Source organism: Pseudorca crassidens, chromosome 5, assembly GCF_039906515.1.
Source record: "Pseudorca crassidens isolate mPseCra1 chromosome 5, mPseCra1.hap1, whole genome shotgun sequence".
Classification (NCBI taxonomy): domain Eukaryota; kingdom Metazoa; phylum Chordata; class Mammalia; order Artiodactyla; family Delphinidae; genus Pseudorca; species Pseudorca crassidens.
The window spans coordinates 143,270,523-143,290,488 of NC_090300.1; the positions used below are offsets into that span (position 1 = coordinate 143,270,523).

Below are 19,966 nucleotides of genomic sequence, written 5' to 3' on the forward strand. Positions count from 1 at the left end.
AGCAGAAACACTGAAAAACAAACAATGATGTTCGATTCCCTAGATGACTCTGAGTATTATTTTTTATTATCAAATTTTTTTTTTGGCTGCACCACGTGCCATGTGGGATCTTAGTTCCCCTGCATTGGAAGTGCTGCATCTTAACCACTGGATGGCCAGGAAGTCCCTATTATCAAATGTTTTAATAAATTTAAATAGTGAAAAAGTTGTGTGAATTACCATAATTTTGCCAATTTAAACACAGACAGGGAAAATTCACACACACAAAGCTAAATAAATAAATTTTGAAAATCTTCCCCTCATGTGAATTAGTTATACAGATTAATTTCACATTTGTATGTATGTACGTATATATGGCTATCAGATATTTATCAGACTAGGTAGTACCCTGATTTCTAGAAATATAAACTGCCAAAATGTGCAGATAGGTTTCTGGCTACACTTCATTATCCAAATACTTGGAACAAATGCAAACATGCATAAAGATACCTCTCACTCCACTTACCATATTAAAATAATGTTTCATCTTGGTGCCTTTTGTAATATCCCATATAAATATGCTGCCATCATGTCCTGCAGATAACATAATTCTGGAATCAAAGGGATGTGTCTCCAAAACAAATACTTCATCAGCATGTCCCTTTATTCAACAAAGTCATACAGTTAAGGAGGGTTTGCAAGTTACAAGTTTAAAATTAAAAGCCCATATTGTCACAGTGTATAACAGTTTTTAAATATGTATTAATGACAGTAATTTATACATTAGTATATATACAAATTTCTATTCATTTGATAATATAAATGAAACATGTTTATTAAAAATAAAATTATAGTTCAAAAATTTTTGATTTGTTGTATGTTATAAAAACTACCTACCAATAAGTTATGAAGCAGTTGTCCAGTATAAGAATTCCACACTTTGAGGACATGATCATTCACAGCTGTGACAACAATGCTATCATTCTGATTCCAAGCTATCATTGTTACTTTGGGTTTCATAAACCTTTCCTCTTCTAAAGATAAATCTCTAAGAAAAAAAATATGAAATGTGCAATGCTATATGTGTAGGAGGCTGTACAATGTACACAATCCCTCATCAATACAAAAATAATTGAAGTAATCCAGCTCATGTCCATACCTTACCAACTCGATAGAGAGTCCATCACATCTGACCCGCAAAAGATTATCTATAAACAGATAAGGGCAAAATCCCGAGGGGTAAGGGATGATTTACAAACAGTTCGGAGACTGAATACAGGCAGATTTCAGAATACCGCCGCTGCTCATAAAAGCAAAGCTTTTTCTCTCTACCTCTTTTCTAATTATTCCCTTCTCCTGACCCCAAGCCCTATAAGTAATACTTTCAACTGCTTCACTCTCTATAGATGACAAAAAACTTCAGGAAGACAGAAAGAAGGTAATTCATCTTCATGACCCCAATGTCTAGCAAAGTGCCTGACACAGACTCTCAATTTGCTGAACTGTAAATGAGCTGCATTCATCTCTTTCTACTTCCCTATAAACTGTTCCTACAGGTCCTTGCCAAGAACGGTCTTGGATACACGTCTGCAGTGTTTTGCTGCCTTTATGAAAGCAATATGCAAAGCTTCTGTATAAAATACAGCAGTCAGTAGTATGGGGTTGGGGGGACTGGGGGGACCTAGCTGCTTCTGAAATCACAGAGCACATTCTAAGAAATGATTAAGCATATAATAAACATGTATTTTAAAGAAAACGGCTACAAGAATATGGAATGAGTGCTATGTAACACCTATCTATGTCAGCACCATGGAACACAAATGAGAGAATAAATCTAACTAGATTGGTCAGAGGAAGTGTAACATAAAAGACAAAAGGGGACTTCCCTGGTGGCGTAGTGGTTAAGAATCTACCTTCCAATGCAGGAGACACGGGTTTGAGCCCTCGTCGGGGAACCAGGATCCCACATGCCACGGGGCAACTGGGCCATGTGCCACAACTACGGAGCCCGTGCGCCACCACTAGAGAGAAGCCTGCATGCCGCAGTGAAGATCCCACATGCCACAACTAAGACCCAACGCAGCCAAATAAATAAAATAAATAAATGACAAAATGGAATACAGGCTAAGACCCTCCACACTTCATTTGAATTTACTAACAGACATGTTGCATTTCATCAAGTTGATTAGCCAAGATTAGAACACTAAAACAAATATATCCATCAATTTTTACACACAGAAAACACTGCCTTTCAAGATTTGAAATAAGTAAAACTTTAAATGAGAAAAGAATATTTCCACCATGAGGGAAAATACAAGAAAAGTTCTCTCCATGAAGAGAGGGTGACAACAAGAAAAATAAATAGTTCTCAGTCTCACTTAAAAATTTTTATTCAAGTTTTTACAATGGTATTCCTATTTTGCCTAATAAAATAATTATTCATGGGCGAATACCATTTCAAATGTTCTTCACTGCCATTCTTTCATTATTATTTACTTTCACACTAAGATGCTTCTAAATATCCAGATGTAACATTTTTAAATAACTGTAAAGATTTGTTTGTGAACAAGGATTATCAGATTTCTAGTATGTATTCTTTCCATTCTCTACCACAGATCATTCCACAAAAATATTAATATCAAATTTATTTTGAAATCCAATACAACTGTTTGAGCCACAGCAGAGAATGGGTTAATTTCTCCTACTATTACTAAAAATAAAGCAGACATGAAGATCTAAAATGTGTAACATTTCTCAGAAAAACTCCTAAGAATATTGATATGCCTACTCTAGGCCAAGCAGTGCTGGAAATTTTCATATGATTTAAAATTGCCAACAATACTTAAAGGCAGGTAGTCTCACTTCCCAGATGATGAAACAGATTAATAAATATTAAATGATGTTGTCAAAATTATATAGCTATAAACAGTGTAAATGGTATTTGAGCAAAGGTCTGACTCCAAAACACATATTCTTTCTACCACCTGTACTGCCTCCCAAAATATACAAACCAAAAAAGCAATGTATTTGAAATTTGTAATATTTATCTTGCAAAGTACTAAACTTATCTCAAAGATGCTAAAGATACGTTTTTGAGACTTTGGAGGTTGAGGGAGGGGGACAGTTAGACAAACTTGCCTTCAATGCCATTTTACAAACCAAAATTTCAGCATACAAAAAGAAAAATTTTCACTCCCACTGGAGCCTAATTTTTTTAAACCTAAATAAAGTGTGTTTGCTTTTTTCGCCAGACGTAGCTGTGTCTTCTTAAAAATTCCAAAAATCCTACCTTCAAAACGTAGAATTTTCTGAAAATTTTCACATTTGATATACTTGAGTTATTTTTATATATTTTTTGAAATAGTAGGCGGGGATTTCCCTGGTGGCACAGTGGTTAAGAATCCGCCTGCCAACACAGGGGACACACGTTTGAGCCCTGGTCCAGGAAGATCCCACATGCCGCGGAGCAACTAAGCCCATGCACCACAACTACTGAGCCTGTGCTCTAGAGCCTGCGAGCCACAACTACTGAAGCCCATGTGCCTAGAGCCCGTGCTCCACAACAAGAGAAGCCACTGCAATGAGAAGCCCGTGCACCGCAACAGAGTAGCCCCCGCTCGCCACAACTAGAGAAAGCCCGCGCACAGCAACGAAGACCCAACGCAGCCAAAAATTAATTAATTAATTCTTAAAAAAAAAAGAATATATGAGGTTTAAGTATTTAACTGTCAGATGTGCAGGAGGGAGCCATTCACTTAGATCGTAGCTCTTCTAATAGGAGGTGGCTCCAGTCCCCTGAACAAAGCGATCAACCAACCAGAGAGAGAGAGAGAGAGAGAGAGAGAGAGAGAGAGAGAGAGACCAAGTACTTAGGATGCACCTACTTAGAAACAAACCATCTCAACTTACCCTGAGATTCTTGTAGCCATATCCAGTAAGATGCTTCTCCATTCTAACTGCTCAAATCTCCAAATCCGTGCTGTTCCATCTCTGCTACCACTTAAAAACCTTAAAAGAAAAGAAGATCTTCTACTCACATACGTGCTACCAAGGGCTACAGTTAATATTTCAAGTGAAAAAATTTTTATTGTAGCTATCTTGACTGCAGGTAAATCTATAGGTGTTTATTCCAAAAGACACGGAATTTAGCGCGTATCTAAACAGAGAAAATCTGGTTTGCTATGATTTGCCTAGCCCTATTAAGTAAAGCACATTTCAAACTCAATCACTAGCTTCTCGAATAGATTGAGTTTTGAAAAGACAATGTACAATAAGTATTTGGAGGGGGGGTGGGGGGGAGAAGGACAATTAAAGATGTATGGAAGATGGGCTTCCCTGGTGGCGCAGTGGTTGAGAGTCCGCCTGCTAATGCAGGGGACACGGGTTCGTGCCCCAGTCTGGGAAGATCCCACATGCTGTGGAGCGGCTAGGCCTGTGAGCCATGGCCGCTGAGCCTGTGCATCCGGAGCCTGTGCTCCACAACGGGAGAGGCCACAACAGCGAGAGGCCCGCGTACCACACACACACAAAAAAAAAATGTATGGAAGAAACAGTAAGACCAAAAGCACCATTATAAGCATTTTAACTCTAAACTCAAATTAATTCATGCTAGCCATGTGTAAAAATAAATCAATCATTTAATAAAGTTAAGTGTTAAAAAATCACAGTTTAGGAAAGGTACCTGAAAAGACACTGGGGACCATAAAGGATATAATTTAAGTGATAATTCTGTTGCACTACATCACAGTGATTGGGAGATTAGAAAAGATTTTCTTTTAACTACTCAAATATAACAAATTTCTTTATCCTTACACCTAATTTTCCTATAAATCAAACATTTAGCCAGCAGCGAGATAAAGAAAAACTACTTTTTGGTCATAGGAGGCTGCAGAAACTACAATTCTAAAAACTTACATTTAATTGTTTCCTCCCTGCCCCAGACACTTTTCCTTCAATTATTACATTTACTAACAAGTACCTGCAATATGATATATACCTACAAAGTGATATATTAGTTATACTAATAGGAAGCATAGTATATTTACCTAAAAACACACTCACAAATACAAACACGGTGGGGGGTGGGGGTGGGGTGGGATGAATTGGGAGATTGGGATTGACATGTATACACTGATGTGTATAAAATGGATGGCTAATAAGAACCTGCTGTATAAAAAAAATTAAATTAAAAAATTTAAAAAAACACACACACACACACTTACTTACCGATCACCATTGTTACAAAATTGGATACTATCAACTTTATCCTAAGGAGGGGAAAAAACCAAACACAAAAGTAATCATCTACATAGTCTGTACACAAAGAAAACCCACTCAGTTTTACAGCCAGAAGCATATTTGGTTTAAAGCTAGAGATATGCACTTACGCTGCTTAACCCTGCCATTCAAACATATATTGTACGTTTAAGTGCAAAGAATCTAACTACGAACCTAATAAGACTAAGATACAGCTCTTGTCTCAAAGACAGACACATGTGGTAAAAAGAAGCCTACTTCTAAAATTAAAGCAGTATTTGCAATTAATTACATCTGTATAAAAATTGACGTGTAGATAGTGATCAAAATAAAAGGTTTAAATAGCTGAAAACAAGGCATATTCACTTCGATGATTATGTGCAAAAAATAATAATAATAATTTCTTTTAAAGTGATTTTTTTTATCAAATAACTTCACAGAACTTCCTACAGGAGAAAAGATGACCTGACCGCTAACCAGCACTCCAGAATACTGAGAGTTATCTATCTTAGTACACATTGATAAAACAGCATTCTAATTTCATGAGTTTGGTTTAGATAAATAGACCCAATTCAAACCTAATCACCCAGATTAATTATCATAATCAAGAGTTTGGACTTAAAGCTGAAATAACCACTGCAAAGTATTTGGCACCATAAGGTGCTGAGTTTGTCAATATCATGTTTCACCTCCAATTCCCCCTAAATTTAAGTTAAAATTAAAATCAGTAACAATTTCCCTTAGCAATATGAGGCTATGTACCAACAGGAATATTAACAATCTACAGAATTTTAAAACGTGAATACTTACAGTGTGACTTTCAAGTTCTGCGATTTTTTCAGGTGCTTCAAAACCCAAAAAATACATTCTGATTACATGATCAGTACTACCTGTGGCTAAAAACATACCACCTGAAATAAAAATTTTAAGGTTTAAAAAATCCAGTTTGTAACAAATATCTTAACCAAATTTCTATATTAAATTAAGCAAGCTCTCTATGCCAAAACTAAATTTATCTCAATAAATCTGTTTTCTAATTCATTATATAAAGAACTTTTAAAATTAATGCAGTGTAATGCTGTGACTTTTAGGAAGAAATACATATTTGGTCTTCATCCCTTTTTCTGGCAGAACTCCTCAAACCCTTAGAATGTCCTAAGTGAAGTGATACTGGTGTCTTGATTTTCATCAAACCCATTTCAAACACAACAGAGTTTATGTTAATGAGGTGACTTTTGGAAAGCATCTATGGATGGGAGCTAACTGCTAGGGGAACCAACCATGTGATAAGAGAGCTGGGAGAGAGCTGAATCAACAGTGACGACCAATGATTTAACCAACTGTGCCTATGTAATGAAGCCTCCATAAAAAACTCAAAAGGGCAAAGTTCAGGGCTTCTCTGGTGGCGCAGCGGTTGAGAGTCCGCCTGCTGATGCAGGGGACACGGGTTCGTGCCCTGGTCTGGGAAGATCCCACATGCCGTGGAGCGGCTGGGCCCGTGAGCCATGGCCGCTGAGCCTGCGCGTCCGGAGCCTGTGCTCTGCGACGGGAGAGGCCACAACAGTGAGAGGCCCGCGTACCGCAAAAAAAAGGGCAAGGTTCAGAGAGATTCCAGGTTGATGGACAGGTGGAGATCAGAGAAGAATAGCACACCCAGAGAGTGCCCCTTCCCATGTACTTTATCCTATGCATCTCTTCCATCTGGCTATTCCTGAATTATATCCTTTTATAATAAACCGAAAATCTAGTGAGTAAAATGTTTGAGTTTTGTCAGCTGCTCTAGCAAATTAATCAAATCCAAGGAGGAAGTTGTGGGAATCTCTGCTCTATATAGCCCATCAGTCAGAAGCACAGGTGACAACCTGGTCTGAGGCTGGGGGTAGGTGGGGCATCTTGTAGGACTGAGCCCTTAACCTGTGGGATCTCACACTATTCTCTAGGTAGGTAGTGTCAGAATTGAGTTGAATTATAGGATACCTAACTAGTGTCGGAGAATTGTTTGGTGGTGCTGGGGTGGGGGGGGAGGGCAGGAAGCACACATCAAATGAGGCTTAATTTTTAAAAGTTAATTCAGACTGGAAATGTTCACTATCTCCTTCTGCTGTATTAGTTGTGACAATGACTTTAAGATGCTGCGGCTCTGAAAATGCATGAAAAGGGGCTCTGCTTTCCGAACAGCTTTACACACCTAAACCTAGCTTTGGAATATAAAGTTCACTTGTTCAAATTTTCAGACTCCTATGGGGAAAGATCTTTGACCTCTCCCAAAAAGAAAGGTTTCACACAAGTCCACTGTACAAGAAAATGGAGAATAATTTCACAAGATGTGTGGAAAACAAATTTAAACTACGAAAAACATGCAGTTCAGTTAAAAGAACCACATTCTTGGTTTATCATACACACAGGGCACATGGCACAAGAACTGCTCATATGGACACTTTAAGCCTCCTTTCTGCCAGCTCTCTCTCATAATGTGGTCATTCAAAATGCTAAAATAAAACTAAGAAAAAAACACTAAAGTTATCTTACCAACACTAAAAGAAGAACAAAGCATTTGAACGCCTGGTCTAGGCTTTTCAGTGAACTTCAGGGGACGTGGACTTGAAAAGAAAAATACATTAGTTTAGCACATTAACATGGTTTAAAATATTGGTTTTAATCTAGCATATTTAAATGTTATAATCTTATTTCTAGTACCTCACAGTATACCAAATATTTCCACATATGCTGTTATAGCTGGATGGATTTCAGAGAACTGTCCAATCCCCAAACTTATACAGAACATAGTATACAGAAAGAGCAAGCCTACTAACCCCCGTTCTGTAACTTAGGTGACTAAAGCTCAGACAGTGTGAGAGAATCCATTATCGAGGCCGCAGAGTAGGATGTAGAACCACCGGGTGATAGCATGGTCCAACAGAAAGGGCATGCGAGCCACACGTGTAACTTTAAATTTTTAGTAGCCACATCATTAAGTATAAAGATAAAACTAGGGTTTTTTAGTAGCCACATTATAAGTAAAAAGATAAAATTAGTTTTACTTCATTTAAACCAATATATCCAAAATATCACATCAATGTTAATAAAGTTTTATTGAGAACTTTAGGTTCTTTCATATTAAATCTTTTAAATCTTCCAGATCATTCTAGACACTAATAATACATCTCAATTTGAACAGTTTTCATCAAAAATACTTGATCTGTACTCAGATTTCATAAAACTTATAGATGAAAAACTAAATTCACATATTCAAGTTGTTTGAAATACGTTTAAAAGTTTTGTAATAACTGAATCGTATCAGTTAAATTTAAATTAATAATTCGATTCCTCAATTGCACTAGCCACACCCGAAGTGCTCAATAGAGACATGTGGCTAGCGGGTAACACACTGGGCAGTGCAGGGCTATGATCCAGGTCTGATTCTTAAAGGATCCTTCCTAAATTTCTGCCCATGTAATTATACTTTTCTAACATTTTTCAAAATGTTCACATATATACTATCACTTTTTCTTTTTCAAAAAAATGTGCCCACTAAGACAGCATGGCTATGCTCCTTTTACATATCCAACTATCTAAATCGTACAGTGTAAACAGTAGTCAATATGGCACATATGCTGTGTATAACAAAAATTAAATTCAAAAGTAAAAACGGAACCACAATACACAATTTCTCTTTATAATCAGATTTCATTTCACTAAACTGTAACAACATTAAAAAAGAAAACTTATTACACAATTAAAGTCACTTACCTGAATTTCAGGGATTCTAAATCCCACTGCCAAAAACAAACTGTCCCATCAGCACCAGTAGAGACCATGTATCTTTGAGAGCCTTTGGCCATTGGGCTAAACTAAAAAGGAATAACATTTGCAATTCAGCTTCCTGAGCTGCTACTGAAGTTAAACAGTTTTTCAACGTTAACTTCAACTAACACTTTAAGTAAAACACAAGAAATCCAAAACATAGGTAATATTATTGCAGTGAAAACTCATAACCTGTAAAAAATGAAGTCTATCTCTAATTTGTAAATGTAATGTGATCTCAATAAATGATTATTTTCAAAACTAACAAGAACAGTCAGAAAAACTTTTACAAAGAGAAAGTAAAGATCTAGTCCTATCAATGTGAAACCGACCACAAAGCCAATTAATTAAAACTATGGGGCACAGTAGGTACACAATGACAGAATGACCAATGGAAAAATGTGAAGTCCAAACTGGACCCTAATACACAAGACTTAAGATAAAGGAGCCATCTCAATCAGTTGAGGAAACAATGGATCGTAAATGCATAAATGGTAAAGGGACAACTGTGCAACAATCTGGGAAAAAATGGATCCATTCTTCAGACTGTAAAGCAGGATAAATTCCAAGTGATCAACATTTTAAATATTTAAATAACAAAACCATAAAAGTATTATAAGAAAACACAAAAATTATACCGTAACTTTGGAACAGGGCTAACATTTGTGCTACACAAACAAGCTGGGGAAAGCAAGATCAATTTGGTCCAGAGACATCCTGGACCAAAGGCAGCTTTTAAGGCAGCTTAAAAGACAGAAAAATATAAGGAAAACAAGAAAAACGCACTAGGCAAAGGAATAAGATGAACAAAAATACAAAAGTGAGAGGGAATGTGATAGTTAACAGAAAGATCTATAAGACTAAGTGTTCATTTTGGAAGTGGTATGGAAATGGGTTAAATGGATAGAAAATCTGGACCCAATAACACCAAGTTAAGAGGTTAACTGTAGTTCTCAAGTAAAACACTGAAGGCAACCCAAAGATCTGTCTGACAGCAGTATATAATATTGATTGAAAAGGAACAGATAAGATAAAGAACCAAGAATCAATCCAATTGATCCAAGAACCTTAACTGGATGGCAGTACCCCCTACCTTCATGAAAGAAGCAACACAACTTGCTGACTCATGAGACATTCAAGATAAAGGAACTTATGCAAAAGGAAGACCAGTATTGCCATTAAGAGAAAAGGAAGTGTTGGGAAGAAATGCGTTGGTTTTGTTTTTCCGTATGAGTTACATACTTACTTATCATTACAACATGCCAGAGAGAGATAGTTTATTAGCTCTGTTTCATGCTTTTCCCCAAGGTTATATACACTTTGTAAGAGAGATAAAATTTGAACCTACGACTTCTTCAGTGAAGCTTCTTCTAAGCTCCTTCTCTTCGAATATATGAAATCAAGGGTTTTTTAAGTGATTATTTACATCTAAGTAGATATGTTTCAGAATATGGACTAACAATGAGTTTTAGAGAATATCCCATTAAAAGTAGTAACTGAAATTATATTAACAATTGGATAATTCTTGTTAATTAAAACAAGGTAAAATTTGTAACCTTGCAAACACAGAGTAAAGAATTTTAATTAAAGTTAGTTAGAACACAGGTCACTTAATATGACAGATACACAAGACGTTTGTTGCTCTCTATTTTGTCTCATTGATGTCTTTGTCTAGCCCTGGGTTGACACTATACTGTTTATAACATCTTTTAAAGCATTTTTAAATACCTAGTATCGCAAAAAGTTGAGGGTTTTTTTTGAGGGATTGGGTGGGTGGTTGGCTATTTGTGCTTATCTTTCTCTTTCTAAATGAACTTGATAACATGCCAAGTTCCATTAAAACAAAGCAACTGGGATTTCAAATGTAAATACACTGACTTTACACCATGATCTGGAGATGTGACAGCTTTACAACATTGAATCTCCTGATTCAGGAGCATGGTAGAAATTTTCACTTATTTAGACTATTCCCTCCCCACCACCCAAGGTTCTGCCATTATTTTTAAGACCTTTCCCCGTCTCCTGGTAAGTTTACTCCTATGTGAAGCTTTTGTTGCTATTATGAATTATGTACTTTTTTCATTATATTTGCAAACTGATTATTGATGGTTTATAAGAAAGTTTTGGTTTTAGGACATGGGTCCTATATCTAAATGTTTTACTAAGCTCTCAGCAGTTCTAATAGGTTTTATAGAATTCACCAGGTAAATCCTCTTAAGTTAAAAAAAAGAGATTTTTTTTTTTAGTACCCAACAGGCATTTTTAACTTTTGAAGCCTTCCTTTTACTGTTTCTAAGTAACAACATTTCCTCAAATGCAGTATCGCTGACATATAGCCATGTTTTATTAACCAACCTCAAAGCTACTCATCGATGACTGTAACATGCACCTCTAAATAAAGGAAACAGTAAGAACTGCAATTTCTCAAAGTCCCTTTTGGCTTTGTGATTCTGTACTGCAATCTCACATGTCTACTTCCAAAGTCAAAACAGTTTTCCTGAAATCACACATCCTGAGTAACTGTCTAGTATATAACATGTGCCTGAGAGCATAATAACTTCTACTTTTACAACTTATTCAGTGACAAAATAAGCAGTCTTTAATATATGTTGATCCTCTATTTTGCTATTAAAGAATGCATTATTTAAAGGTAGTAAGCCGTCCTACTAACTGTTAAAATGCAAATCTTTCCTGTGTGCTCACATGTGCATTCTAGACAGAGCTATTAGCATGGGGGAGTGGAGGAGGGGGTAAAATTCACACAACGTTAAATTCACCACTTTAACCATTTTAAAATGTATAATTAAGTGGCATTTGGTACATTCACAATACTCTGCAGCCATTATCACTATCTAGTCCCACAACTACTGTAAGATTAAACTGAAATCTGTCAAGGCATTTTCCATTGATTCTCTTGGCTTTTTCAAGTAGGTAATCAAACTGTTTGAAAAATGAGAATTTGGGGGACTTCCCTGGCAGTCCAGGGGTTAGGACTCCATGCTTTCACTGCAGGGGGCAGGGGTTAGATCCCTGGTCAGGGAATTAAGATCCCACATGCCACACGGCACGGCCAAAAAAAAGAAAATGAGAATTTTTTTCTCTTTCTTTCCAATATTTATACATTTTTGCTTTTTCTTGCTTAGTAGTACTTGCTAATGTTGAACAGTTGCAGTGATAGTATAGCATTTGTTCATTTTCCCCAAATGTCGCTTTGCAATCTTTCAAATCTGCATAAAAGCTGCAAGAATAGTACAATGAACACTCACATACCAGTCACCAAGATTCACCAATCGTTAATATTTTGCCACACTTGCCCCTGGCTACTGGATGGACTTGAACCATCTGAATCTAAGTTGCAGACATCATGACACTTCAACCCTAAAATCCTCAGCATGTATCTCCTAAGAGCAATGATATTCTCCTACATAATACATTTATTAGACTCAAGACATTTAATATACAATTAATATTGAAATTTCCCCCAATTTCTCAGATGTCCATTATAGGTTTTCTTTTTTTTTTCCTCTCTTAAAGACAGGATCCAAATCACATATTTATATTTGTCACAGTTTTTAGTTCCCTTATAAAGTAGTTCTCCCACCTTTTGTCTTTTTGAAACTAAGCTTTTGAAGGATATAGATTGCTTTCATAAACTGTTAATTTGCATTTGTCTGACTGCTTCCTCATGTGATTCAGGTTAAACATTTCTGACAGAAATACTAACAGGTAGAGAAAGAATTTTAACTACAGATTCAATGCATTTTATAGTTACAGGTCCATTCAGATTTTATTTCTTTCTGTGCCAGTCTTAGAATAATTCACTTTTTCAAATTTTCCATATAAAACTTTTAAAATATACTTTTTAGTGTCTGAAAGGTCTATAGTGATTCCCTTTTTCAAATATGATAATATTTATGATATTTCTATTTTGATCCTAGATTAATCTCAGTCTTACACCATTTCTAGTATTTCATTCAAAGAACTTCTGGCTTTGTTGATACTCTTTACTGTTATGATTATTTTTTCCATCCTTAATTGTTTCCTGTTCTTTTTCTAACTTTCTGAGAAATACATCTAATCACTGAATTTCAGCCTTTTCTTTAATATATGCATTGAGGGCTATAAACTTCCCTTTCAGCACTGCTTCAGCTGGGTATTAATTATCTACTGTTGTATAACAAACTATCCCAAAACTTAGCTACTGGAAACAACAGTAAATATTCATTATTTCACAGTCTCTAAGGGTCAAGAATTCAGAACAGCTTAGCAGGGTGGTTCTGGCTCAGGGTCTCCTGAGGTTGAAGTCAAGATGTCAGCCCAGGCTTAAATGAGGATGGAGGACATGCTTCCAGAAAGGCCAACTCACACGGCTAAGGTAGGAGACTCCAATTATTCACCATGAAGACCTTTCCATAGGGCTGTCTGAGTGCCCTGTCGACATGACACAGCAGGCATCCCTCAAGACAAGTGAGTCAAGAGAATAAGACAGATGTTTCCATTCACGTCAAGAGAATAAGGCAGTGACTCCCACTGTCTTATAACCTTTCACAATCAAGCAATGGAAGTCACCCTACATCACTTTCCCAGTATCCTATAGGTTACACAGGTCAACCCTATTCAACAAGGAGACTACCAATGGGTAACAGCATGAGGAGGGAAGAATCACTGGGCACCATCTTGGTGGCTGGCTACCAAACTCTATATCCCACAAGTTATAATTATAATATTTTCATTATTAATCAGTTCAAAATATTCTCAAATTTTTATTGTGATTTCATCTTTGATGCATGGGTTACATAAAAGTGTATTGCTTAATTTATAAAAGTGAGGATTATTCTATTAATTCTGGCTGCTAGTTAATTTCCAGCTTAATAGCACTACTGGAGAATATACTTAAGATTATTTTCAGTATTTTCAAATTTATTGAGAACTTAGTTTAAGGGTTGGAATGTGGACAATATTTATATAATAATCCACTTAAGACTGAAAAGAAATGATGTGAATATAATACGCAGTGTTCTAGTGTATCATACAGATCAAGCTTATTATTTACATTGTTCAAATCTATATTCTTAATGACACAGATTGTTCTTCCAACTACTGAGAGAGCCAGAGATGTGCTTATTGCCCATTAATATTATGGAGGTCTATTTTTCCCCATATGTTCTATTTTTGCTTAATGTATTTTGAGGCTGTGTTACTGAACACATACAAATTCAGAACTCTTCTTCCTGCCTAATGAAACATTTAATCATTATAAATTGTCCCTCTTTATCTCTAAAATTGGTATTTGCCTTAATGCCTTTTTATCTAATAATATTAGTATGTTATACCAGCCTTCTTATGGTTAATTTTTGGATAATTGTTTCCATCCTTTACTTTTTTTTACATCCAGACTCCCTATACCCTTATATTGAAGGTGAGGTTTGTTTTTCAATTATGTCTGAAATCTTTCTCTCTTATCCGGACCATTTAATGCATTTACAAGTAATCTATGATTACAATGCCATTTAATGATATCCTAGTTTCATCTCAGTACTTTTCCTACACTTCTTTTTCTTTCCTTTCTTGCTTTTTTATTATTCCATATTTCCCCCTCTATTAAGCTTAGTAGTTATATATTCTCTTGCTAGTCTTTTAATTATTTTAGAGATTATGAAATGCAAAGATCTAACAAATACTAAAGTTACCTCCTCCCTATATACAAGCTATTACTACTGTTAGTTTAATTCCATACATAATTTAAAACCCTAAGACATTACATGTGTTGCATGGAGTCAATGTTTATTTCCATTTGCTCACACACATTTTTTTTTAATTCTTCATTCTTTCTTATTCCAAGCCTGGGATCACATTCCTTCTCTGCCTAATAGATACTATTTCGAATTCCCTTTAGTGCTGTTCCATCACTAAGAAACTCTCCATTTGTCTGAAAATGTGTTTATTGTAGTTCAATGGTATTTTCAGTAGGTTCAGAATTCAAGACTGGCAGTCATTTCCTATTAACACTTTAAGAAGAGTACTCCTTTGTCTATCAACTTCCACTGCTTCTACTGAGAAGCTAGCCGTCAGTTTTATACCTTCTTTATTTTCCCCTCTGGTTACTTAAGATTTCACTTTGTCTTCGGTTTTAAAGCTTTTACTGTAATGTTTAGTATGTCTGTATATTTATTCTGCCCAGGATCCTTAGTGTTTCTTCAATCTGTGGCTTTATTTCTTTAGCGTATTTTGCAAAATTCTCAGCTATTATCACTACAAACAAAGCTTTTGCTTCATTCTCTCCTCTTCTTCAGGAATTCCAATTACACATATGGTATATATGTATGTATACACGTGTGGAATCTTTTCAGCATTTCCTGTCTATTTCTTAATCTCTTTCAGTACATTCCAAACTCTTCCCTCTGTGCTTCCATCTATTTATTTTCTTCTAACCCCATTTCCAGCTCATTAATTCTCTCTTTGATTTCTTCAGTTGCATCTAATACACTGTTAAAACCATCCACTGAATTATTAAATTCAGTTATATATTTCAATTCTAGAATTTCCTTTTTACTAACTTCTAGTTCTCTGATGAAATTTGCATATTTATTATGAATTTATTATGCATACATACTTCCAAGATATATCCTCCCCAACCCTACAAGTCTGTCAAAATTTCAGCTAAGCTTCTCAGCCACCTCCTGTGAAACTGGCATATGCCTTCAAACTCAAGTTCCTCTCCCTGGGCTTTCCTTATTTACTGTATCTTGGTCCCATAATTTCTCATTAGTACTTCAGATACTTTTGTCACCCTCATCCAGCTTTTCTATAGTTGCCAGCTCTGCATTATGTCTTTTACTCCTGAAGAATGTTCACTTGATCCTCTTAGATAGACAAAAGGTTCTACCTCTAACCCAGTTAAGTCTAATACTAACATTTTTGAGAATGTAAATTATATTAAGTGACACTGTATACTGCTACCCATGAGAAAGGTGTGTGCTAAAATACTGAAAGTGATTATTTCTAGATGGTAAGATTATGGAAGTCTTTAATTTTATTTGCTATTAACTACTGTCTAATTTTTTTGCAAACCATATTACTTATATACCATTTTTTTAATAAATAAAAAGAAAACCTTTACTAAAATTTAAAATGGTTTATACATGCCAGTAACAACAAGGCAAAGAACATGAAAAAGATTAATAACTAAAATCATGCATTTGCTTGACTTTGAACTTCAGAGTAACCACTAGCAAGCACAGATAAGCCTTCTGAAGTATAAAAACCTATCACCACCCAAGTAGAGTTTTTTGATATATTCAGTAGGTAGTAAACACATGTGGGCCCCCATTACCAAAAGAATGGGGCTTTCGGTGAAGTCCAGAGCTCCACTTTCACACTGAAGAATTCCCTAATGGTTTTAAGACAGACACCCTCAAAAAGTATTATAAATGTTCTTATTTGCTGTTATGTTGCCTATAAGTTCATACCAAATAACAAAATGAAAAAAATTTTTTTAACCTCTAGAACATAGCTAGGATTTGAATTAATTTTTAACCTATGAAATCCTCTAGAGAACAATATACTCCTTGCCAAAAAATAAACAGGCAAATCAAAAATTTTGCTTACATTTTCAAAGTAAAACACAACCCCAATTAGAGTTGTCATCCTCCAAAAATAAGTCTGCAGTCTTTATTCTTCAAGAATATTGGCCACAGGAGTTGAGAAAAGTCACTTTTATCACAGAACTTCACACCAAATCTACTTATAGACCACTTAACATATACCCTAGGTAAATTCACATATGAAAATGAAACCACTCTGCTTGTCTTACTCAAACTCAAATCAGAAGCACCAACATGTCTTAAAAGGCCTTACAAATCATTATCTACTAACAAAACGTAATTTTCAAAAAAAAAAAAAAATGACTGAGTAGCACCATTCTCAGTACTAATGGATCTAAGACGACTGCAGAGTCCACCAGACGTTCAATGCCTGGAAGAACATACCTCAAGGTAACCAAGCCTCTCGATCAATGATCCTGAAAGTGTAGTCCCTAAGGGGGAGCAGGGCTTCCCTGGTGGCGCAGTGGTTAAGAATCTGCCTGCCAATGTAGGGGACACGGGGTCGAGCCCTGGCCCGGGAAGATCCCACGTGCCACGGAGCAACTAAGCCTGTGCACCACAACTACTGAGCCTGCGCTCTAGAGCCTGCATGCCACAACTACTGAAACCCATGCACCTAGAGCCCGTGCTCTGCAACAAGAGAAACCACCGCAATGAGAAGCCCACGCACCGCAACAAAGAGCAGACCCCGCTCGCCGCAACTAGAGAAAGCCTGCACACAACAACAAAGACCCAACGCAGCTAAAATTAAATAAATGAATAAATAAATAATAAAATAAAAGATACAATGAAATAAAATTTTTAAAATAATAATAATACATAAAGAAGAAGCAGAAGCAGCACTCGAGAACTTGTTATGAAGGCAAATTCTCAGGCCCCGCCTCCAACATTCTGAATCAAACAAAATTTCTGGCACTGGGGCCTAGCGATCTGTGTTTTTTTGTCTTTTTTGTTTTTATATAAATTTATTTATCTATATTTGTTTTTATTTTTGGCTGCGTTGGGTCTTCATTGCTGCATGCGGGCTTTCTCTAGTTGCGGTGTGCAGGGGGCTACTCTTCGTTGCGGTGCGCAGGCTTCTCATTGTTGTGGCTTTTCATTGTCGTGGCTTCTCTTGTTGCAGAGCACGGGCTCCAGAGCGCAGGCTCAGTAGTTGTGGTGCACGGGCTTAGCTGCTCCGCGGCATGTGGGATCTTCCCGGACCAGGGATCAAACCATGTCCCCTGCATTGGCAGGCGGATTCTTAACCACTGTGCCACCAGGAAAGCCCCGCAATCTGTGTTTTAAACAAGGCCTCCAAGTGATTCTCATGCACATTAAATAAAACTACTGCTCTGGATCCAACAACCAACTTACAAGAAATACAAAGAAACATGTTATCTACTCCACAAGGAAGCAAATGGTACCCAAACTGTGGGAACTCTATAGATAAACCCAACTTCCTCAACAAAGAAACTGTAAGTGGTTATAAAAAAAAAATTGGACAACACTGTGCAATTGTTTTAAAATTCTTTTAATCTATAGCAATTGTAAGGTACAGGCTTTGTCTGATTCCTAATTCAAACAAACTAAACAAAATAATGCTATTTATGAAACAACTGGAAATTTGAACATCAACAAACAAGTGTGATGATAATGTTTCTAATAAAACACAGTATGTCTTTTAGGAAGACATACTGAAGTTTTTTACAGAAGAAATGATATGAAATCTAGGATTTGCTTTGGGTACAAGGTGAAATGGCTGAAGAATTGGCCTGAGGTGATGGGCACATAGGGGTTCATCATACTATTCTGTCTACTGTGTATGTGGTTCAAAATTAACATCCCCCAGGAAGGAAAAAAATTAATATATTTCAGCAAATTTAATCCACTCATCAAAATCCACAAGTCTTAAATTGATGATTTTTCTCCTTTAACACCATGAGTGTGTAATGACACTCATTCAGTTCAACTATAAACCTTAGGGAAACAATAAGTCATCCATCAAGCCTTTATATACAGCTCTTAACTGCATTACATATTTGTTATATCACCCTTCTAAGATTCATGGAACTATGATTAATTATATTTCTCTTCATTACTAAATTTAAAATAGAGCATATAACTACTAAGCATCTTACTATTTCTCATCTCCAAAGAAAAAGAGTTTTAAAGGAAAAGGAGATAATACACAAATGTGAACACTAAAGCTGGTTTACCTGTAAAGATGTAATTGACCCCGTGTGTCCTTGGAGCACAGCAACTGGAGCACAAGTTCTCAAGCACCACACTCTAATTATTTTATCACAGCTCCCTGCAGCAATCATTGTATTCTCATAGTTTACTGCCATATCTGAAATTTCTGCAGAATGACCTCTTAATGTGGATAATAGGCGGCCATTGTGTGTTGACCAAATCTTCACCAAACAATCATCTGAACCCTGAGAAAAAATACACCCAAAAATAAAATGTTAATACAGCAAGGCTTTTTTATCATTTAAAAAAATACCATTTACATGTCACTCAAATTAAGTGTCTATAACTCCTCCTCTCTTTCCAACTGTAGAACATTCTGCAAATTATGAATCTTACAGCCAACAACACTTACAATAGTTTTTTCTGACAGCCAAGAACACTTATAATAGTTTTTTCTTCAAATCAAATAATAAAGATACCTTGAAGTTTTCATTTCTATGGCTTAGACTTATTATAAATACTATTTTCCCCAAATTCTCTGCCATGGAATAAGTCCAACTAAAAGTTCATGGCTCACCCATTTCAATTAACAATGGTTAAACGTTCGTTTAGCTCACATCAAGCTAAATAATTTGACAAATGTTAGTTAAGACTGATCTATGTTTCACAAGTTGATTAAGTGGCAATTCCAAAAACAAAAAATAATGGGACTAGAACACTCATTTTAAATAACTAAGCAACAGAGTCTCAAATTTATAGTACCAGCAAGCATCCATCCATTCAGCAAATATTTGAGTATCTACTGAGTCTCAACAACTGAAAAATGAAATTTAAACTTCTTACCCACCTTAATTTTCCCTTAAAACATTAAAATGGTAAATTAAATTCCAAATATTTACATATAGTTTTACAACAATTATAAAATAATCTTTCAGTGTTAATCAATTCCCCTAGATCATGATTAATCAATGTGAATATGAATCACCTGTAGAGATTTGGATTTGGGGGAAGGGGGTCTTTTTGATTAATGTAGAGGGGTTTTGGGGGGACTGTTTTTGGTTAATACATACTATAACCTAATTCAGTAGGTCTAGAATGGGCTGGAGGGGAAGTACTAGGAATGCATATTTTTAAGCATCCTTGATGAT

The 19,966-nt window shown here is 35.9% G+C and overlaps 1 protein-coding gene across 2 annotated transcripts in view; it reads right to left on the reverse strand.

Moving 5' to 3' along the window:
- BRWD1 (bromodomain and WD repeat domain containing 1) overlaps window positions 1-19,966 on the reverse strand; it is a 122,066-nt gene that overhangs the window by 73,737 nt on the left and 28,363 nt on the right. For both annotated transcript variants that reach the window (XM_067739508.1, XM_067739509.1), the window contains 8 exons: window positions 18,842-19,063; window positions 8,986-9,086; window positions 7,765-7,835; window positions 6,046-6,146; window positions 5,206-5,246; window positions 3,889-3,987; window positions 877-1,027; window positions 506-640 (listed from right to left, as the gene is read on the reverse strand). In XM_067739508.1, coding sequence (XP_067595609.1) covers window positions 506-640; window positions 877-1,027; window positions 3,889-3,987; window positions 5,206-5,246; window positions 6,046-6,146; window positions 7,765-7,835; window positions 8,986-9,086; window positions 18,842-19,063 — 921 coding nt within the window. The remainder of the gene's footprint in view (window positions 1-505; window positions 641-876; window positions 1,028-3,888; window positions 3,988-5,205; window positions 5,247-6,045; window positions 6,147-7,764; window positions 7,836-8,985; window positions 9,087-18,841; window positions 19,064-19,966) is intronic.